At 43.7% G+C, this 23,540-nt stretch overlaps 1 protein-coding gene across 1 annotated transcript; it reads right to left on the bottom strand.

The window, feature by feature from the left end:
- Positions 1-18,146: 18,146 nt before the first annotated feature.
- Positions 18,147-23,264, bottom strand: AQP3 (aquaporin 3 (Gill blood group)). Its single transcript, XM_040089979.1, has 6 exons — positions 23,250-23,264; positions 23,037-23,163; positions 22,741-22,878; positions 21,282-21,400; positions 20,325-20,542; positions 18,147-19,627 (listed from the first exon to the last, which is right to left on the bottom strand). The coding sequence occupies exons 1-6, from the start codon at positions 23,262-23,264 to the stop codon at positions 19,453-19,455; spliced, it is 792 nt and encodes a 263-aa protein (XP_039945913.1). The 3' UTR covers positions 18,147-19,452.
- Positions 23,265-23,540: the final 276 nt, after the last annotated feature.

Here is a 23,540-nt window from a genome sequence, read left to right as displayed (position 1 = left end):
CTGTCTTCCCACCTGTGGTGGCAAGTAAAATGTCTTCCTTTTTCTATAAGAGGGACAGCAAGTGCATGAAAACAAAGGTTCGTGGTCCCTATAATACCTACTAACAAGGTTTGAAGAAAACATGAGAGTTAAGAGTTTTGCAGAAAGAATTGTGGCACCCCTCATGGCACCCTCCCCAATGTAATCCTTTATGACATCACCCTTCTAGAAGAAGCACAACCCAAGGTATCTTTCCATATGTTCAGGCCGGCGCAGCTGAAAGTGGGAAATCGGCTCAGGTTTTCCTGAGGCAAGGGAGGAGGTCTTTTCCCCAAACACTGATTTTCAACGGATTTCCATCTCTGCTTCTTAATGTGCTTTTTGTGCACTCTGGATTCCCACTAGTCATTCACCCTGGGGCAATAACTTGAGTGTTGCCAGTCTATTAAGTGTGAATCGATTTAGGCAGGAGGCAGTTAGCTATGTTGGAACTTTTCCAGGGTGTCAGAGCTGAGATCCTCAGCAATATATGATGAGGTATTTACAGACCACAAGCAATGCAGTCTTTATTTAAAATTATGGTGTTTCCCACACTGCTCCTTAATATGTTTTTGGGCTTCAGAGTAAGTCAGAGAAAGAAGTTAAATCACACCTCTCTATCACAAAGCAATAGAATTTTCCTTTGAGATCTCAAGTGCAGGTCTGTTGCTACAGCTTTTTTATTCTCAGATGGCTAGAAAACTGTCCTTTGACTTGAGCCATGTTTTGTGTGCAAATTGAGCACTGACATTGCTGAGTCCATGGGAAAGGTCCATCATCAGTGCAGGTATTAATGATGGATATTCCTGACATACCCTGACCTGACTGTGATATCTTACCATATTCATAGAATCGCATAATGTTCTGAGTTGGAAGGTACCCATAAGGAACACTAAGTCCAACTCCAATTGTTAATGTCAGACTGATTATGAGCCTACGATGTGTTCCCATTGCAAAGTGGGCAAACCACATATTGGTCTATCTTAGAACTTTTGTGGCAGGCAGAGCAAAGAAGTTACAATCTCCATTGCTGCGTCTCCAGTTCAACAGGGCTACCAAGAAACAGAAGAAGGAGCAGAGGAGGGCTACCAACACCAGGAGACAGACTACGTGTCCCAGAAACAGAGTCTAGGGAGCTGGAATTAGTTAGTCTGGTGAAGAGTAGTCTGAAGGAGAGATCTAATAGGAACCAACAAATAGCTGAGCTACAGTGGTGGAGCTCTTCTCAGCAGGCACAGTTGATATAAGACAGGGTAACAAAAAGAACTCTGAGAGGTCCATCGTGGACTTGAGGAAAAACTTTTCAGCTGGTGTTGCAAAAGCATAACTAGAGGTCTAACACTGGATGCGGAAATAGTCAATGCCTATAGGTCAAGTCACATTCAAAAGAGCCAGTGGGATTCACGAATCACACAATTTATTAAATGCAGCATATTAGGCTTTTTTGTTTTGCTGGTAATAATGCAGGGTAATTACACATAGCATCAACAGTACAATTGCAATCAAAAGCTTAATATCCCATGTCAACAGTCACACAGCTGAGGACACATGGCTGACCAAAAGGTGTCCCTTCCAAACCTGTCAATCTGTCCCTGCAATTTCATGTCCAGTTTCATCCCCTGGTTAGATGCAGCATTGAGGTATTTTTTTATACCTTGTTAACCATTATTGTGGTTGGGACTGTGGTCAAATCTTCCATTCTTTGTAGGCACATTGTACAGAATATTTCTTAATAGGAGGTGTACTTGACATTTTTGAGTATGGGCTAGAAGAACGAGACCACACAGCCTCTGCCTCACTCCATGATCCCATACATCAATGCCGTGGTGACACAAACCACTAGACCTCCCTCTGCTTTCCATGCTTCCACCTGTGGGTCCCATGGCATATCGAGCTTTGCATTTTCTACACTGTTTTACAGTTAAAACTGCTGGGATGGAGGACCAGCCTTGGGTCTGGTCACCAGAGTTATCTCCATCCTCAGAGCTTTCCAGGAGACAGGTAAATCAAAATCATGTAAAGCGACCAACTTCTAAAGTGTTGGGGAGAGCCCACCTAGTCAGAACAGGAGATTGAAGTGCAGATCTCTGAAGATGTCTTCTGACAAATCTTCTGGGACACAGTCTTCCCATCAGCTTTGCCAACTTTTTGTTGGGCACAGAGAGGTTCAGTGAATTGTTTTATTTGAAAAATAAGCCAGAAAATTATGATCTGTTTCAGGCGGATATATTCTAGAAGTTTCTGTGCCAGCCTGAGAGCTGTGATGAGTGGTCAGTGGCAAACAGCCTCTGAGTTGCCATCACTACCAATAAAATGTATGAAGGACCATTGGTAATCTCAAATAACTTCTGCTTCATAGTTATTTGTATTTTGAGACTAACACAGCTTGCTGGCTTCCTAACTGAGGTAGAATCATGTCCAGATTGCCGGCCACAAAACCGAGGTCAGGAACCAGTTGCAGCCAAATCATCCTCAATTTACTGGTTGTCAGACCCAGTTCAGAATTTGTAATGAGCTTCATATGCAAGTGCATGTAGAACAACAGAAGTCCCACCTCACCTTATAAGAATTCAGTGTAAGTCATTTCACAAGCAACAGACTACCTCCTAATCAAGTCATTTATGAAAGAGGAGTGGGGACAGTTTGTTTGTTTGTGGGGAGAGGAGGCAAGATTTGAATCTGAATGGAACTTCACAGTGAGTTTTGTTACAAAAGAAAGATAAATACTGAAATGTCTGCTTGCTTCCATGAAGAAAAATTTAAGGCTGCATAGCTCGTCTAAGAAAAGCATGAAAGAACAGGCAGAGAAGGGGATCATGAGCTAGCTGTGTGCTGCACAGAATGAGGTGATGCAGGCCAGCTGTAGGATGACTAGTAAAAAATATGTTATCTCTTATTCATCTCTTCTTCCAACACACTAAGCTCTTCTGGTTGGTTTGCTGTCATATACAAATTCTTTGTTTAGTTTTGTTTAGCTTGACTGACATTGCAGTTCTTGAGAATCAATTACCAGTGGGTGTGATAATTTTCTCTCCTGCTCATGATAATGCAGTACTTCAGGAAACAAAAGGTTTTCAACCTGTACATCACTCACCTGCATGGGTCACACTGGGGACAGGTAATGGAGGGGGCATTTCTAGGAAAAGAAGGATTTTTCAGGAACGTTCTTTGCAGTGCAGCAGGACAGTGGGGAGACTTGAGTTCCCCTATGAAGGCTGTGCTATAGGTCTTACAGAGTCTGTGATCTGCAATGACTCTGGCTCCATCTGGAATACCAAGGTACAAAATATATGTTTCTGGTCTCACACTTTCTTCAGCTTAAGCCAGTTTTTCTTCTTTTTTCCCTCCTTTTGAATAATAGCATTGCCTAATCAGGAATAGTCAATAATTTTTAAGTGTTGGGGATTCATGGTGAATGATCTGGTTACAAATATCTATACAGATGGGACAGACTGAGAGCACACAATCATTGCAGCTCCCCATAATTTCCTAAGCTGTAATATCTTGGTTGCTTCTATTTACTTGCACATAGTCGAGAGTGATTCAAGAGGGAAAGGAAAATCAGCAAATCCAATTTCTCATCATATATCACATCTGCTACCAGACTAAAAGCATAAGCCGACAGCAGCAAAGCTGCACTGTGCATTGTTAATAATGGCTCCAGAAATATTTCTCCAAACTGGATTCCCAAGAAACAAGTGTCCGAAGCAGGGCAAGAGGAGGAGGAAGAACAAAAGTCAGTGGTGAGCAAATGGTGCCTCACAAATTCAGCAAAGCCTTTGCATGGCAGTTCCCATTCTGACTGCCCTTTCAAGGAACTTGACAAGGAGCAAGCCAAGGACTCAGCACAAAGCTGGAAGGATTCATCAGGCTGATGAATCCAGGTTTCACTGGATTGATGGGGTGGTATATCACCAGGATGTGTAAGCACTTCTTTCAACTGATCAAATCCTGCATGGGATTCTATCAGTGGTGACCACAAAGGGTTCCAGTCCCAATCCAAGTAGTCCAGGTATCCTGTATTGCCTGCTGGTTTTCAAAAATGTGCTTTTCTCTTTTATCCCATGCTCATCATTCTTGAGGTAATTTCCTTCATCTTCTGACACCCCTTCTGTGTGCAAACCATCATTTTTCAGGCTGATCCTCAGGGTCCCACTTCCTTCTTCTGCCCCCTGGCTCTTCATCCAGGTACTCTTCTTGTCTGGCATTGACTATAACCACTATGAACTAGCATGTGTTCTCAAGTGAGGCACAGGGGAGTCCATGTCCACAATTAGGTTGCTTTTCTCTGTGATAACAAAGAGGAGGACGCTGGGAAGCAATGCATAAAACAACATAAAACTGCTATAGGAAAACAGGCTCTGGAGGAATCCCAAAGACTCCTCATTTGTATATCAAACATCTAATGGTACAGTCAGTCACTGCTCTTGTTTAACTTGCTTTTCAGCCAAACATGTTTTTCTTAGGAAATGGGAAGCCTTTGCAAAATGCTTAACTACTCTCACATCTCTGAATCTCAGTGCAGCAGGAGCTGGGTGATGCTCTCCAGGGACAGTGACTAGAGAAACCATAATCTGCTGGTTTGCAGGTCAGGCTCTTAGAGCCACCTACAAAACCCTGCTGGGAGGAGAAGCCCTGGCTCAAACAGTGTTAAAGCTGGAAGACACAAAATGAGTCATCTCATAGCTGTCTCTTATGCAGGGTCTGTATGTCACAGTCAGTTTCTGCAAGACACTGAAATCATAGCAACTCATAGATAAAACATGCTGAGACCCAGATCCAGACCTGCTCTTATGTGAAAGGCAAGGAATAAGAAGAGATATCAGGTAAGAAAAAACAGGAAAAAATGGAAGGCGGAGAGGAGGATAGTGCTGAGGAATATATTTGACACAGGCAGGCCCATGTGAAAGCTGCAGGTTGAACTCTGGAGAGCAGGAGCCAGAGGCTGAGCCCCAAGCAAGATGATGTGAACTGCTAGCTCTTTGCATAACAAAGGGCATAGGTACCTGCAGCCTGGTGGGGACTGGACATTCAGAGACACACCAGGAGCCAATGACTCCAGGCTTTCCCCACACTTAGACTGTGAGTGTATAAAAGCCCAGGGATTTGTCTGTTGGGGTTCCTCATCAGAGCAACAGTTCAAGCTGTTATTCTGTTATTGCACCATGATTAAATTATTTTAATGATCAAGATATCTGAAATTCTGGTTCTGTAGGAAATCTGGGATCAAGCCAGTAAGCAAACCCAGTCAGACTGTGTGAATGTGGAGCACGTAGCCTGGGAGGGGCCTCAGCTCAAGGGGTGCGAGTGTGATGGTCAGAGTGGCTCCTGGACGGCCGTGCAGGGAAGTTTCCTTAGCAACAGTTGTGACCCTGCATCAGAAAAATAGAATAGACTATTTTTTTTGGAAAGGACCTACAGCAGTCATCAACTTGCTCATGGTGCACTCCTGCATCCAGGTTGTTGATAAATATATTGAACTGGCCCTGGAGTTGACCCCCGAAGATAACCACTGGTGACTGATTGACAGCCAGATGAGGCCCCATTCATCACCACCCTTTAAGCCCTGCCTTTAGCCAGTTCTTCACCCAGCACGCTGTGAACCTGCTTATCCCACAGATGGACACTTGTGAGGGACAGTATCAAAATTCCTTCCTAAAATCCAGAAAAACTACATCCACTCAGTGGGTGACCTAATTGTAGAAGGATATCAAATTAGTTAAACAGGACATTCTCTTGGTGAACCCCGTGGACTGTGCCTCATGACTGCGTTTTTCTTTAAAATCCTCACTGAACCGTGGCTAAAACTGTCACACAGTAACTAACTATAGGCATCTGTTGTGTTCCCCTTTCCAGAACTTCTCTTCTTATTAGAGACTTAAAAATCCTTGCAGCCAAATTACCCTTTCAGCTGTGCACTTGTGGGACACATCTGAGCATGTTGCAAAATCCCTAGAGCGGGAAATCACAAGTTTCGTGCCTTGGGAAGAAAGACTGAACACCCTGGAGCTGCCTCCAGGACGGGAAAAGAAGTGTGGAATAAAATAACCACACCATTCCGCCAGTAAATGTATTTTTCTGTTATACATGCAGCTGAGAAAGAGAAGTGGTTCATGCACCTGGCTTTTATAGCCTGGCAACTTCAGCGCTGTAGTACTTACTATACATTAGTGTAAATAGGATCTAAATTAAAGGTTTATATTACCCCAGTTGAATAGCACTGACACCACTGGGAGAAAAGACCCGCAAGAGCAGCCCATCAACTCCACAGCTCCAAGCCCCTCAGATGAGCATTATAGCATGGCTTGGATAAAGAACCAGCCCTTGAAGAAAATCACCTTCTTTCCCCAGTCTGGGGCTTTGAGTTCACTTTAACCTCCCCAAAGAGCTGCCTCCCTCCTGGAAGGATCTCTGCAGTGCCCTGATGACTTGATTTTGTTTGCCTCGTATCTGGAGAGCATCCATGTGATTCACCCACAGTTCCTCCGGGGCCTTGCAGCTTTGATCCTTGTTCTCATTGTTCATTTTTGTTTTCTCATGAGAGAGAAGATAACAAAGATGACTGACAGAGCACAAGAAGAGGAATCTGCTTCATGGTCACCAAGTGCCAAGGGTACAGGCCTAGGAGTTTAACAGGACTGTCTAGTGGGCAGCAAGTGCAATGTTGCCCTGGGATCTTACACCACCCAGCTTCCATGAGCCAGCTCGGCTCCCTGGAACAGTGCACTTTTTCCCTCAAAACCAGAGAAACCAATATAACTGCCTTCCTAGAAATGAGTAACAGCAGAGAATGACAGACATTTTATCAGTTGACTTACAGCAATGAGTCAAGCTTTGGTGTCTGGGTCTGGTTTGCCCAATGACACCACAGAGGAGCCAGAAAGCTTTATATCTCCCTCTCTCTCTCTCTTTCTTTTTTATACATACACACACACACACACACACACACACACATATATATATATATATACACACATGGGAAAATAAGCAAGAACTGAGTTTCAGTAGTCAGCAACTGCATATGGAGGGGACTGAGTCTAACCAGAAGGGAATTTTATGCAGAATAGCTTGCTTAGCCAAAACAAGCCTTTCTCTCTAAAAAGTTCCTTTCTGCTGATTTTATTTTGAACAAGAGAACTTTTCAAAATTAAGATGATTTGCCAAGTTTAAAAAAAAAAAAAAAAAAAGAAAAAAGAAAAAAAAAAGGGAAAATAATTTACAGATAAATGTATCTCAATTCTGGGATCCTGTTATCACAGGTGACCCCTTCTTCCAATCCTTGGAGACTGTCATGCTTACTAATATCCCCTCAATAGTGTCGTAATACTACTTCATTTCTCTGTCCAGACGGAGATGTTTACAGAATCTGTAGGAATTCTTCACTTCTGCTGCATCGGCCCTTCTCCCATTTTTGCCCACAATAGGCCAAGGGCTTCAAAGGTATCAGGGGAGCAGAGAGATGCTCTGCAGCACAGGCAATGCACACACTCACCCTCTTGCACACCCCTACTGCATGATCACATAACCCTGGTCTCCTGGGGAAACCAGACAGAAGTGGATAATTATCTCATTTTATGTCTCCAAGAGTAAAATTATCCCCTGCAGGAGAGGAGACTCCCTGTGTGGGTAGATTTCCCTGCCTGCAGAGCGCTCATATGCTAAAAACAAGAGAGGAAGAGTACCACGTGAGCTCTGGATCCAAGGCAGAGATGAATTTTTTTTTGAAGATGAGAGCTGGTTTGCACACAAATCACTCTGGAAGATTTTTCCTGTGTTTCCTTTGAAGAAGCTAAACAAAACCTCATAGGAAAAAACAGTGAGAATTTTCTGCTCATCTACCTGGTGTACAGCTGATGAGACACAGTACAGACAAGAGCTAATCTGCAGCACGAGCTGTCCCTCAGAGACACCACTCTGTCCTCTTCATCAGGTATCTGTGATGTCAGAAGGGAGAAAAATAGGAGACCAAAACTACCAGCAAGGACATACACCATGAAAGAAGACCCACACACCCTCTTCAGTCATTTCCTTGTTCATGCTTCCTCCTGTCTTTGAAGTGAGGTTTCTAAGGGATGTGCTTCATGATGCTCCCAAACATGCACAAGGGAAAGTAGAGAAAGGAAGTAAAAAGAGATGAAACATGTTCAAGGAGAAGCCTCTGCCTGACCATTGTCACACCTTTCAAGGAGTTGTGCATAAATGACCTGAAACTTTTAACTGCTGGGGCTAGAGTCCTACTCCAGAGAGACATATATTTGCAAAACGGGTTAAAGATAAAAGAAAATATGCCCAAGTGGTGCCAACTGGCACCACCTGAAATGCAGGTACATGATAAACAGCCCGGAGAAATAGTCTTAATTAAAGTATTTTTCTGAAAATCAAAACAGAACCCAAAAGGGAGGGGCCATATGTTGTCTTATTGTGGTCTTATTTTGTTGTTCAAGTTCTAGAAAAAGAAAATTGGATACACCATTCTCACATCAAAGAAGGAGCGCACCACCAACCCAGCTGATTGATGACAGAATCTTGAAAATCAACAAAAAATTAACTGGGATCTTACTCTACTCCTGATGCTGTTGATTCTGGTGACAACTACAGCATGGCTAAGTAGAAAACTAAAAAAGAAAGAATGATCCAAAGTGGTGGAAAAGTGATGAATTTGAAAAGAGAAAATTTACAGAGTATACAGGGTTCAAGTTCCAAATTCTTGAGGAATCTAAAGTTGGGACTCTCATTTTTTGTTGTGAATCAGATAAGGCATATGATCCTACTGTAACGGAGGTAGTAAAAAAGATTTAAATCTTATTGTTCCAGTTATACTAGTTGCTTTTAATTTCAGTTGTTATGTGGAAGTTAACAGTGAATTTGACAGAATGCAAACTACTTCACCTTGTGAAAAAGTTGACTCAATACCAACTACAATTCCTTTCCCCACCACAATGAATCAAATTTCCTCTCTGCTAGTAAGAGAGGAGTTGATCCCACGAATATCTGAAATTAGGCAATATGCTCTTAAACAGGTAGGGACAATAGGTATTATTTAATCCCTCATGATCACTGAAACAGGCAGAACAGATGACTCAAGTTGGTGTTTCTACAGTCAAACTGACCTGTTCATCATTCCTACACACATCCTATGTGGGATGGTGAGCATGACTATAGGAGCAAACCTTTGCCCCTTTGGGATGAGCAAAAAGAGATGCAGCTGGTACTATAGGGACAGGATTGAGACTCTTAAGTAGTATATGTGCTGATGTACTTGTGCACAAATTTAGCGTAATCACAAGTGACTCAAGGAATTTGGAATACCCAATGTGGTGCTCTCTGTTAACAGTAGGGACAAACCCATGGCTTGGATCTGATACACAACCTCAATGAGAAAAATCGGGGAAGGGGACCAGCAGTCGACTGCAGATCAACTGCTTTTGCTGTTGTAGAGCTCTTGCAACAGTCCAAGGCAATGTTTCACTTAGCTTTAGCTGTATCCAAGCTCATCTTGTCACTGATATTCTCCTTGTACATAAAATCTTGGAGTATAATCACACAATTTAAAGATTTCATGAACTGTGTCCAGCATGTGAGCAGGAATGCTTAATGAAAACCAAGGAAGAACTGTTGAGAGGTATTAGTTGTTTAGCTTAAATAAGTATGTTCCAAACAGAATGAGTCACAGAGTTATAGTGTTGCATGATTTAGTGTGCTGTTTGATAATTTTACTTGCTTAGAATTAAACAGCTTAGGTTTGCTGAAGCCTTAGTCTGCAAGATATGGACTTTCCCCTAGAAAAGTCTGTGGCTAAGAGTTTAAGAGTTCATTTTCTTAGTAATTTTTCTTGTAGCTGGTATAGCGCGGTGTCATTGTTGAAATGGACATAGCACTCAGAGTGTCTCAGTAAAACTTCTGAGGGCTCCAAGCATCAGCACCTTGTTATCTAAAAGTCTTTCATACGTTTTTGTGTAGCCTCACATGGGCAGCTCCACACAGCTCTGGCTCTTTCTCTCCTTCTCTCTCTTCCTTCTGCAGTTCCAGCTCACTCCTTCCTGTCCCCAGCATGGCCACCTAACCCTGTCTGTCCCTTGCACGACCTCCTGTCCCTTCCTCCTTGCAGCACTGCCAGCAGACTCCAACTGACCACTCCACCAGCTAACTCACTCTTTCATCACCCACAGGTGTGAGGGCAAGGCTGTTCCCACTCTTCAGTAATTAACACAGCTGCAATATATCAGGGGCAAGAGTGCCTTTAGTACTATCTCTGTCTGTTCTCCCACAGTGCTGTGGTTTGCGTTTAGTAACAGAGGAACATTGATGACACACTGATGTTTTGGTTGTTGCTAAGTAATGTTTATCCTAAACCCAGGACTTTTTTAGTTTCCAGTGTTCTGCCAGTGGGCAGGTACAATAGGAGCACAAACCAGGACATCACCTGAAGGAGCTCTGCCAGGCTCATGCAGTGCCCCAGGCAAGGCCATGGCATGGTACATATGGAGCAAAGGCTGGAACAGGAAAGTACCAGGGGATGGAAACTCACCTGACTCTGTCCCTCTGTCTGCCTCCACCATGAAAAAGTCCCTGGTCGCCTCTGTGCAGTGAAATATGTATGGAGGTAGACTTCAATAGGAGGGGAAGAGGATGGAGGAGGGAAACATTTTAACAGACTTTCCCAAGGTTTGGCTGAAATGTCTGAGTGATTGTACTGGCTGCGAGGTGAGGGAGCCCTGGGAACCCTCTTAGAGGGGAAGGTTCAGGCACAATAGGAAAGGAAGCCTGGTCAAGGTCAGAGACCTTGAGAGAGGGGAAAAAGGAGAAAGTGGAAGAACAGAGCTGGGAGAGTACATGAGACAGCACACAGGTTGTGTCCCTGAACTCCTGCTATGGCTCCTTTTTCCATCGACCACTTCCTGATCTGAATTTCTCAAGGGAAAAACAGTTCCCACATGTTTAGGGCATAGGTGACCATAAAGCTGTGTTACCTTGGCTCAGGAAAAGGCTCTCTCATTACCCCTGCTCCCTTTGTATGTTACTTTCCTCCTGACAGAGCTGCAAATATTTCCTCCTCAAAAATGAAAGGAAGAAGCCATGAAGAGACCAAGCCCCAAAGGGAAATAATAAACAAACCCATGACAGCATCACCTCTTTGATAAAATGCTGGGAAGATTTTATGAAAGCTCTTCAGAGAAATGTGGTTGGCTGCTAGCCTGGAGCAAGAGCTCCCAGATTCCTTGTGCCCCCAAATTCACAGCTTGCTTTAAAAAGGCTGGTCCTTCACCCTCTATCACTCCCAACTATAAATGGTGTTGGGCAGGGGGGAACTCTGCTTGGACCGAGGCAGAGGGAGAGCAGAGGGAAAAGAAATGAAGGGGAGGAAGAGTGCTTTAATGAAAGAGAGGAACAGGACAAAACCTGGAAGACAAATTAATCTAAGAGACAGCAAAATGCAGAAGAGGCACATAAAAGGGCTGAGTGGAGAAGAGGTCATGGGAAGGGAAAATACCAAGCCACTTAACTAAAATGATTGAATAGCAAATGTTGTGTACAGGCTGACTCCTTCAGTCCATGACATTATCTTCTTCAGTATGCACCTTCTTCCTTGCCTGCCCAGGGGCAGGGTGGTGCTGCTCTCTCTCACTCTCTCTAGTTTAAAGACACCCAAAGGCCCATGCCCAGACCAGCAAAGGGTCTCAGGCGTGGGAAAGCTCTGCATTGCCACTCCTCAGTTTCAGACACCTGGCACACACGCTGCAGGAGACACACAAGTGCCCTATGGCACAAACAGGGAGATCCACCCTTCCAACAACTGTTCCCATCTCTTGAGACCAAGGGCAGTCCTTGAGATTTTCCATCCTGTGTTATTATTCCCTTGGTTATACATACAAAAATTTTTTTTTCTTTTTTTTTTTTTTTTTTCCTGGTTCTACAGTTCAGGATAGACCCAAGAGCCCTGGTTTTAAGTTAATGGTGTCATTCTGGCCACTCTCACTGAGCGTGGAATTCAAGGTTTAAAAGTCACTAAACTGAAATCAAGCAGAACTGTTGCTGCCGTCACTCCTTCAGAGTCATGGTCTGTCTTGTTTTGCTGCTTTTTGTCACCAGGATTGTCCTGCTAGTAATCCCAGTCCCAAAGGCAGGGAGGGTGGAAGACCACATTACCCATACCTTGCACTGCAGGCAGTCAGGATCCCACAGCCCTTCATAGCCCCACTTAGCTTATGAATCTCAGAAAGGCTGGTACAAAAGCCAGCTTCTTCTGGCCAGGGATCCTGGTTGTGGAGTCTTCCTCACTGCAGATATTCCAGAACCATCTGGACACAACCCTGTGCGATGGGCTGTAGGATAACCCTCCTTGAGCAGAGATGTTGGATTGGGTGACCTAGCCAGTAGTCCCTTCGATCTTTACAAATCTTGGACTCACTAATCCTCCAAATGTGCTGGAGCAGCAGCATTGCTGCTCCTAGAGATCAGGGAGTAGGTCAGCTAGTAGCTGAGCTTTATTAGGTTATGGCTCTCCTGTGGACTTGTATGTCTGTCCCATCGGCTCAGCGGAAGTTTATCAGCATGGCTTCTCCCCTCCCATGATTGTCTTTCCTTCTGAAGGCCAATAGAGCTGTAAATATTTCATGAGTGAGCACAAAGTAAGTGAAAAGACTCAGACAAGCAACTATTTGCCTGGAGATTACCTAAAGCAATGCAAGCAAGAAAGGGAAAGCAAAGCTAAAGGGCAACAGAAACTCTGCCCTTCTGTGCTGGGTGGAGTTCAGAGGTTCCAAGAGAGCCCAGAAGGCTTAAATGAAAATGCAATTGTTTCAGGGTCCAAGCTGGCACCAGTCAAATCACAAAATACAGCTATTACAAGTTGTCCCTGTGATTCATACCTGAGAGGTGAGGGTAATCCGGATATTAGCCTTTAGCATTAGTGCTCTGGGTTTGTGTCTCCTGGCCAGGGACAGGGTACAGTCTTAATAAGAGCCTGTCATGTGAAGTGACCTGTTTGTGTGACTGACTCCTGAGTGGGCTCGGTTCAGATAGGACAGGGAAATCAGTGTATCTTTTTGACTCAAACTACATTTCTTTTAGCTCCAGTATCCCAGGCTGAACCTTAGTTGCTATGTCTGGCAAGGAACACTCATGTGGGACCATTTACCACTGAGAGCAGCCAGAAACCTCACATCTGAAGAACCCTGACAGGTTCTTCAGAAAGGTGTTCCTGTACTCCCAAATGCAACTTAAAACATTTGAAGATCTCCTAGGACAAGCTAAACCTGCCTGGCAAGAAAGTTGTCTTCTGGTGAGAAAATTAGAAAAAAAAAGAGCAATTAATTATAAGACAACATCAGCGTTTCTCCTTGGGACAGAGAATGAGATTGCCCCTCCCCATATAAACCAGCAAACTCCTTTTGGTTACTATGTAAATTCAGTGTTAGTCAAGCTCCTCAAGAGAGCTGATTTCAGTGAAGTCTCTCACAAACCAAACCGAGAGTGTTCAGAAGCTCAAAAGACACCTCATCCATGTGGTTTTTGCTGTTCCATGTTGAAGCATTCCTAAAGAGGGTAGGGAGGTGTAAGTGGCTGTTGTTGGTGACTGGGTGCAGGGGCAAGCAGACCTTTCATCTGTTCCCTGTGCCACTCCTATGCTTCTGTGGAAATGGGTACACTACCACGAAGGCAGCGGAACTATGGAGATCTGTTGAGTTTCTGCCTCTGCCCAGGCCATAGTTTCCAGGGGGGAATTCTAGTCCAGTTCAGTGACCTCCAGGACCTGACCCTGTTGCACACACATAGGACTCTTAAACCTGTCTTCATGGGGTTTGGACACGTGATATGGGACCTGCAGGAGATTTCAGCCCCTGTAGAGTGGCAGCTAGAGCCAGGTGAGATGACCCAGGGCATCTCAAATAGTTCCTGACCCCTGCACTTAGGCATCTGAGTTGAGCCCATAGTCAGCACAGTCAACAAAGAAATTCAGTTCTCCTTTCCAGGTGGACTCAGGGGAGTTTCTGTTGTCACTTGTCAGTCAGAATAGAGTCATGGGCCACTAGACTTCTCTCAGCTGCTCTTTGTCCCTCTTGCACTGTGCTTGTCTCATGCTGCAGAGCTCAGATAGCTTCTGCACCTGCCCCGTCTGATGGGTTTTTGAACACTCTTACACACTCATCCTTGCACCCTCAGATCACCAGAGACAACACAAAAATCCTCTCAGTGTCCCACCATTCTTGTCTGAAGTGTGGAGACACCATCGTCTCTCTCCTCTGTCTGGAAGGACTGCTATCATCCCAGTATCAGGAACATTCATCCCTGTGGCGTGTTTCTTAAGCTCAGCTGTTCATCAAGGTAGGCGCAGGGCTGGGCTGCAGCGTCTGATGCCTGCTCAGCACTTGGAGTGCACAGACTGTGAAGGCAACAGACACAGAGAGAGCTCTGGCAATGTGTCGCTTTGTAGCCCTGTTGTTCAGAGATAGAGGAGACCCTCTTATCTTGTGTGTCCACCAGGGACAGAATGACGAATTTAAAGAGCTAGTGGAGTTCCAGACACTGAGAAGTGGGTAAATGCAGAATGTCCCAAACTGGATGAGAGTAGATCCTGTCCACAGATGTATAGCTATGCTATACACAGTACTTTCCAAGGACCAAAAGGACTTTTAGAACAACAGGACCTGACCAGAGCCCCAACTGTCTCTCCATCCCACCCTATTCTGGGACATTACATCCACACTGTATGAAATGAATGTTACAGGACTCAGTGACATGCTTCCCCTCTTGAAGGTGGTTAAATGGGAGCACACTGAAAGTTCTAATGTATAATGAGTAATACTTGAGTCTCTCATCTTATATCCAGATTGCAGATTTTTGGCCCTCACCAGAGTAATACACGAGGGGGATCAAGCCATATCCCAATACCCCAGCAACTGCTGTGGGAATGCATGGCACTAGCCACTGGGCAAGCAGGAGCAGCAAGTAAGATATTCCTTGCTGTCCTGGAGGCAGGAGGGAGGTCTCATCTGAAAGTCCAAGCCCTTTGGCCAGGGTGATTACATTTATTCAAAGGGAGTCTGTTCCTTCTTATGCCAACAGCTGCAAAGCCAGGTGTCACACAGCTATGTAGGTGCTGTGAGCCAGTTAGTCTGGGCCAGACTCATGGTCTGAATGTGATGCAGATGAATCATGTCAGTGCTTTAATCTAAGATTTTATGCAAGTAAGAAAAAGAAGTCAAAGACACTTCCATTTGAGACAAAATGTAGAGGAGTGGTGGTCCTTTTTGAGAAAGTTTCTCAGACCCCAAAGGGTTTAATTCAGCTGGTTCCTGGCCAGCAGAAATTAATAGAATGCAAGTGGATATCCTGGGGAGGAGGGAGAGCAGATTTGGTAAATGGAAACTGGGCTAATTCCCTTAAAAGGGCCAAGGCAACTAGTGATCCTGCAACAACAACAACAGCAACAACAGCAACAACAACAAACCACCACTACTACCATATCAGGTAGCAAATTTATTATATTTTCAGAGGTGTGTCCTAGTTTGAAATCTTTAGCCTGAGAGCGTGTTGTCCTTCTTGTCTTCCTCCCATTTACTTATTTTCTCTTTTTCACCAAGGTGTAGGTGATGGGAAGAAGGGAAGACAGCAAACAGATAATCTGCTCATCTCCTTTGGCTACATGTGGAAACCTGCCCTGGTACAGCCCCACCAGACCTCCCTGGAGGTGTTCAGTGCAACCAGTTTCTGCATCTCCAGCACCCACCACTACCACCAAATGAAGAGCTGAAACTCAGTTTGAGATGGAAGGGCTGCAGAAAGGGAGACTGTGCTATTCTCCCATCCCCACAGCAGTGCCAAGCAGCCTTTGATTCATGTTCCCACAAGGCAAAACAGGGTTTGGAAGAAATCAGCACTGCTGCTGCCATTTTACAGATGGAATAGAGCAAAGAGATCTGGAAGAGCTTCCCAAAATATACCAAAAATGTCAAAGCATCTGCAGCAATAATCTTAGACCAGAGAAGAACCTAGAGGAATTTAATACATGGCCACTTTCATCTTGCATTTCAAACTTCACAGATTTTAATGTTAGAAGGGAAAAATCCTGTCAACTTGACCTCCTTTAATGAAGAGGTCTGGGAATCTCCTCCAGCGAGACTTGCAGATTGCAGTTTACCTGAAAGAACCTTTTGCCAGCCAGCCAGTCTTAATTTGAAACCTCACACAATAGGGAATCCACAGCACCTTTTAACATTTTGTTCCAACAACAGATTACTCTCCCTGTCAAGCATGAATAGTTTAAATTATAGAATTATTTCTTCTTACAAAACATATTTCAATATCTTGACAGCTGGAGTTCATCTGACCTAAAACCCAGACTAGTATGTTTGGCCAGACAAGTCTTACCTCTCCAATGAGGCACTACAGTGTGATTCATTGCCTTTGAAATTTAGGTATGGATTTTAAAAAAAAGAGTTTGGATTTGCGCAGTTCTGCCAGGTGAATAACACCCAGAAAATCTCCCAAGGCAGCTAAATTGAAAACAAGCAGTACCACAGCTCGCAGCAATTTAAGGGTGTCTGCTGCCAGGGAAAACACCTTTCCCTCTCCACAGTCTAGTAATACTTCTGGAGCTCTTGAGATCTGGTGTATCAAACTGTACTGTGCCTTGCTCTCCTTCCATGGGTAGCAAAGAGCAAAGACAGAATCAAATCTCCTATGGACCAGACCCTTCTGGGGCTATGTTCTCTGTAGCTCCCCATCCACTGATGGCAGGCAATGCCTGCCCCTTTTCTCATGTTGATGGATCTACTCAGCGGTGCTTGGTGCTTCTCCAATAGCAAAGCCAAAGCTTAACACAGTGGTTGAGACAGAAAATTTAACCTGAAAGAGATGTGATATTTTACTGCCATTTTAATAAAGGTAATAATACACATCATTGAGGCATGAGTAAGGTAGGGATATGGTAGAAGTTGATTACTATAAGCCAGGCAAAAGCAAGAGTAATCTGGTGAGTAATCTGGTAAGTAATGTAACAACAACAACAAAAACGACAAACGAAGTGAAAAAAACAAACAAACCAGAACCCACACATCTTGAATCAAGTCTTAAGATATCCAGCAAGAATTTTCTTGTATTGATCAAGACTGTTGAAGATACAAAAGTGGTGGAAAAAGAGACTGTCCTGAAGGGAAATGAGAATTAAATTCTGCAGATATGTTAGTTGATCACAGCAGTATATGTGGCTGCTACATAGAGTTTGAGGAATGAACTTTCATGTTAGAAATGGAAAAAACAATGTGTTGTCCACACATAGAGCAAATCAAACAAACCTGGGAAATTTCTTTCCAAAAGCCATTTGATTCCTAGCTGGTGAATTGCAGGAAACCACATTCATCCAGACCTCACTGAATTTTTCATTATGGCACCATGTGGGAAGTGAGGAGCTATTTTAAGGCAGCACAATTAATACAGGAAAAATACAGCAGTACACACAGTAGCCAAAGAGCAACGAGAATTTTATTTATAGGTAAGTTGCTCGTCTAATTCTGTGAGCACTCTGTTCAGGTCGTTGTACCCTCCTCGCCTGGCATAACTACAGAAAAAAGCAAGTTGACCCGTGTGATATGCTAAGTGGGGCTGGACAGTAGATGAAGGCAGAGTAGGATTGCACATTCAGAACTATGTGAAGTGAAAGAATAGTAAGGGAATTTAAATTGCACAAAGCGTGAAGGACAAATACTTACCCAGTAGTTTTTGCCTTAAGATGCCTGACAGCAGGACAATCTCACCCCCAGCCAATACCTTGGTCACTAGACTGAGCACAGCTACTCCTCCTCCATATGCCTCAAAATCACACCCAAAAGGGAAAGGAATAAAAAAACAAATGGAACATGTAGATGTGCTGCGTGAAAGGGTTAATTCCCCTTTGCTCAGGCTGAAGAGGAAAAGGGCTTGGAGAAAACTATTGCTATAGATGACTTCCTTTTCATGGAGAAGTTTGCTGACAGATGCTTAAAAATACAACTGATGCTAGCATTTTATAGTGTGGGTATTGACATTTTATTTTTTTTTTTAAAGAAAAAAAAAAAAGAATACATCCTTTTAGTGACTGGAAACATGTACAAAGATACATTTTTCAATTAATTAATTCATTAAACAAATAGGCTTTGAGCAAATTTCTCTAATGCATGCAACTTACAAATTCTTTCACAACAAATAACGTTGTTTTTTTTCAAATACTTTGTAATAATAATGCACTGGGAGAGCCAGAGATCCCCTGAGATGCCAGTACTGCTAGTACAGGAGGTGTCTGACCTCAGTCCCTCAACCATGAGTACCAGGGATATCCCAGTTATTCTGCAAGGTAGAAAAGGATGTGCTCCAAAAACCACAATGCTATAACCCAAGACTATCCCAGGAAAACCCCAAATTATCTCAAAGCTGACAGAGAATTGGCAGTTCCCATACATCTCTAAATGAACTCATCCCAACCTTGGTATTCAGTAACAGCTTTAAGTATATTTTTATATATAAATCTACTAAATTAAAAAAAAAAAAAACCCACAGCAACAACATTGTAAAATTTACATGAACACACGCAATTTAAGCAACACTCTGTTTCCAGTGGATCTTGGCCATCAGCTGCTTGCAGTTTACATACAAAGCTGATTAATTAGAAAGGCTGCTTCTGGGAGCAACGCTTTCTGTGTGGGTTAGCCCTGGTTAGAATAAGGATTGCCTACATGTGATCTTCTAGCAGTTGGCAATACTAAAATATTTGATTGTAACAACAGGGTACACTTGTTTGTAAACATTTTGTCTTAATGTTAAATGAAAATCCAATGCATTCTTACTTTCTGCACTGACATTGTGGATCAGCTGACTGATACAATATCTAGGAATTCCTAAGAGATATAAAAATTTGGCTAATATAAATCCTCTAGACTAGTTAATTCCTGGTGTCAAGGTACTGACTTTAGAGCAACATCAAGCAGAATTTGACCCACAGAATCACAGGCAAATTTCCTCCAGGATGTAGGAGTTTCCAATCCATGCCAGCAAAGCAATTTAAGTTTTGCATGATCCCCATTCTACAGATTGGAACACAGGTTTGAAGGGAAGCAGTTTGCCAAGGTCACAGGCAATGTCAGCAACATAGCTACAAAGAGCTTCAAATTCCTGAGCACCTGTTTTGTATTGGACAACAATGCCCACTTCTCTCCTGACTCCTACAGTCCTCAATCCCCTAGGAAAAGATTACATGATACTGCATTTGGAGGAAGGCTCACAGGGAAATGTCAAAAGCAAATTTGTCAATGATATACAAAAAAAAAAAAAAAATTACTACAATATCTCAAGACAGGTAAAAATTCTTCCTGTTGTTCTTGAAGCTCTTCTTAATTTTTTTCTTTTTGCCAGCTGCAGTCCTGAGTAATGAATACCTGCCAGATCTGGATGGTAACTTCCTCAGACCCTCTCCTTGTGCTTCACATTAGCCAGCTTGACTGTTTCCTGCTCAGAGGCAGGTGGAGAAGGCTCATCATGACATCCAATTGTCAGCTGATAGACAATCACTCCCGCAACTGCCCCAAGGAAAGGAGCAACAACTGGAACCCACCACCAGTGGGATGGCTTACCAACCCTGGAAAACAAAAAGAAATTGCACAAGGTAAAAACTGCAGCCTAAGCATCAGGATATTTGCACTTGGATCTGGAGCAATGCAATATCTGACCCTCTGCAGCCATCACCACCCACTTGCACAAGTCAACAGCACCTGCACATTCGCAGAGCTTCCAAGGCAGACATTGCCACACACACACACATACAAACATTTTATGTCCCAGTGACAAGCAATTCAGAACAGCTACTTGCAGGACTTCCAAGACTGTCTCTCCACCAAGAAAGGAGAGAAGCACTTGTGCTTACACTAGGCACCTTCAATTCCCTCCAATTGCTTGCAGGAAAGTAAACCCTTGATAAGATTGAGAGCCCTTGATGGCTCTCTTAATTGTCTCCCAAAAATAACAAACACTTCTCATTATCTACCATTAAAAAATCATGATGTGCTCATGTTCAAGGTACAACTGAAATTCTCATGGATGCTCGTATATTTCCTCTTTGATAGCAAAGCTCTGTCATTTGCTCTCACCACTGGAAGCTGCCCATCTTCCACGATTTCTCAAGAAGTCAAAAAGCAGATGATGTATTTTAGCAACATTTAGACAATCCAAAGATACCTCTGGCTGCCAAGACCCTTTATAGCGCCACAGCTAACATCTATTTGGACTCATAATTTATTTCCCCTTGATGCACAAGGTTTTCATCATCAAGCACTTACTGAAACACTTCAGTGCCCCAGCCAGCAATGGCTGTGAAGAGACGAGGCCCGAAGTCCCTGGCAGGGTTGACAGCGTAGCCGGAGTTGAAGCCCATAGAGGTTCCAATAACGAGGACAACAAAGCCAACTGTGAAAGCCTCCAGCCCAGTGGGGACAGGGTTGTTGTAAGGATCAACAATAGCCAAGACACAAACAATCAGGGAGGCGGTGCCAATGAACTGGAGAGGGATGGGGAAGGAAAACAAGAATTTAATCCAGATTAGTCTTCTTACCAAGTTATTTAACTCCTCTGGGATGTAATTCTCTTAAAAGGGGGAGGTGTGTCCAGTCATCCCATGACACTATCAGACCAACACAGCCATGGGAATAGAAGAGTAGAACATGCTCCTCTCGTGAGATTATGGCAGCCCAGAATCTCAGTCAAGTTCGCACCTTTTCCCCTGCCCCCTGAAGAGTTATGAATAGATGTTTTGGCAATCAGAAAAGCTGGAATCATCTTCCTAAACCTCCTTCCCACGTACCATGGCTGTATAGAAACTGTCCCTTTTGTGGTTGATGGCAACTTTAGGAGATAGTCATATTCTACAGTAATCACCACCCCATACCCAGCTGACCTCTGAGCTGTGCCACGACCACAGTAGTAGAGTGAGAGTGAGAAAGAGCGATCATTCCTCACGCTAATGCTCTTCAGGGACTATGGCAAGTGGCATTCCTTTCTCTGGTGTCCTGACTGGTGTTGTACTACTTGTTGATGCCTTGGCACAAGACTTCTGGCTGTAAGGCCCTTTCTGGCCCTGCTCTTCCTATGGGCTAGTGAGATACTTGTGTCAACTCCAAAAACCCTTTCTGGACATTTTATCTTTAAATCACAATTCATTTACTAACTCAAGGTGGGACCCAGAACCACCCAAAAGATTCCTTTTCAAATGCACTTTCATACTCCCAGCACCCTCTTACCTGGTCAAAGAAGCCATTCACAACATTCAGATGCTCAGATGGGTATGTGGCAAAAATGCCAGCAGTGGCATTCTTTCCTACAACAGTGAGCCGGTTGTTGTCAAAAGCCCAGATAGCATCTAGAGGTAGGGAAAGAGGAAAAAAGAAAAAAATAAAATTAAAAATAATAATAATGATAAAGTAATTTGCTGTAAAACAACACTCATTCAGAGAATTTAGTGCATCATCCACCACAGCTTTTTACCAGTCAGGCTCAGAGGCAGATGGCATTAGTCCCTGTTCCTAACAATTTTTTGCCAGGCATCAAGAAAGAGAGCCAAAAGCAAACACTAAGGTGACTCCAACTGTCTCCTGAAGGTAACCAGACCCCTGGTATTGGTCTTGGTGTGAAGACATGACGTAGCGATATGGATTGGCAAACAGGATTTGGGCTGTTCTTTCACTTTTCTTAGTTAAAACTCCCAAGGTTGTCTTTAGAGCAGCGAGCACCTTGCCTACCACTGTGTAGAGGCTGGATAACTAACTTTGGGGGATCTTTCCTTCATGGTGAGTGGAGACAGAACCAGACACCTCTGAACATAGCTTTTCCATAGATTAGGTTGTTAAAATGGTGTTAAATCCCTCGTGAAGAGGAGGCTTCAATGCATCAGCTGGAAAGGTAATTGGTGTTGAACTGTAGCCCTGATGTTTACTGAGAGGAAAGTAGGTCTTCTTGCTTCTTCCAAAAGTGAAAAGTAGTTCCAGTTAGTGCTGAGTTGGCAATTTCCTCCTCCAGCTGGAAATTACAGTGACCCAGATGCCCCACTCAGCTAGAGGGAACATCACCCCTATTGCCAGAAACAATTGGGATGCAAAATCTGAGTCCAAATGTCACACTTGCTATTAGAGGAAGAGCAAGGGCCAGCATAAAAATTCAGTTCTTGCCAATGAAGGTCTCCCTATGGTGATGAAAAGTACACAGGAGAAATAGAGGTATGAGGAACTGGGTACTTTCCAAGGTATGGAATAACTTGAACAAAAGCAGCAAAATCTGCTAAAACTCACATTATCTGCAAGCTGACACAAGACAATTAGACATCATAGTGAAGACTTCATTTTTTTTAAAGCCAAGAATGAGAAAATGGTTCTGGAACAGTGAACCTTCATCACTGCTAGTGTTTCATTGACTTTTCTGGAAGAGCAGTAGATACAAAAGGGACCATCCAGAGGTCCAGTGTTCATTACTCAAGGGCAAAGACTTGCACTTTGACAATGCTGGTTGGCCTTCAGATTGCCCTGAGGAAGCTTGAACCCATCATCATGAGAATGGGTAAGCCATCCCAGAAACACAATAAGAAGGTTTCCTGATCTCTGCACTGCAAGAAAGTGCTCCTCTGTGATCTGGATACCTCTCTTCCTACAATGAGTCACAAACACAGTAGTCTCACTTCAAAAAAAGGCACAAGGTTTGCACACTTACCATAGTACAGCCCAAAGACTATACCAGCTCCAAGGAAAGCCCCCAGGGTTTGTGCAAGTGCATAAATTGGTAGCTTGATCCAGGGCTCCCGGGCCAACAAGCACATGGCAAAAGTGACAGCTGGGTTCAGGTGTCCACCTGCAGAGAGGTTGGTCATTAGTGTATTTTATGGGCAGAATTTAGGTCCCCGAGTTGTGCCAAGGGGCACTGGCTTCCATACCAGTCCCACACAGGAAAAGTAGGTCTACACAACAACTGACACAAGTGAAACTCAGCCTACACGGAGCCACACATACCTGATACCTGTCCTGCGATCAAAATGCCAAGCGTTACAGCGAAGCCAAAGGCCAGGTTGACAGTCAGGAAACCTCCATGAGTCCCTCTGCTGAGAATGATCTGCGCAACAGAGCCACAGCCAAAGAGCTAGAAGGAGAAAAAGATGGAAATTATCCCCTCTGTTTCATATCAGGGCCAGTTGCTGACCAATGCCTGCAATTGCTCCCCCTTACACCTTCACGGGCCATCATAGTCTGCTCACAACTCAAAGACTACACAGCTTCTATCTTTGGTCAAAGTATGCATGCATTATCTCTAGAGATGGGAGGGAAGAAGAAAGGGCACAGACAAATCTATCTCCTAGCAGGATGGACCAAAAACAAGGCCAAAATTAAAAGCAAGATGGATCTACAGGAGTCTGGAATTCTTTGTCCAAACATCTGATTTTTAAGATGGCGGGTGAGAAGGATGAGCCAGATATCATCCTGGTCTGAGATATTCACAGTACAACGATTCTGATGAGG

This window comes from Hirundo rustica, chromosome Z (genome assembly GCF_015227805.2).
Source record: "Hirundo rustica isolate bHirRus1 chromosome Z, bHirRus1.pri.v3, whole genome shotgun sequence".
In the NCBI taxonomy this organism is placed as follows: Eukaryota; Metazoa; Chordata; class Aves; order Passeriformes; family Hirundinidae; genus Hirundo; species Hirundo rustica.
Note: the sequence above shows the minus strand (reverse complement) of the source record. Positions and strands in the feature narration are given on the sequence as shown.

Bases quoted from the DNA above. Each gene is read 5' to 3' on its own strand.
- AQP3 (XM_040089979.1), bottom strand. The intron at 22,879-23,036 runs GTATGTGTGGCT...ACCTCTCTGCAG, and splicing joins GATCGCAGGACAGGTATCAG to GTGGACACCTGAACCCAGCT. The intron at 20,543-21,281 runs GTAAGAGGGTGC...ATCCCTCTCCAG, and splicing joins TGAATGGCTTCTTTGACCAG to TTCATTGGCACCGCCTCCCT.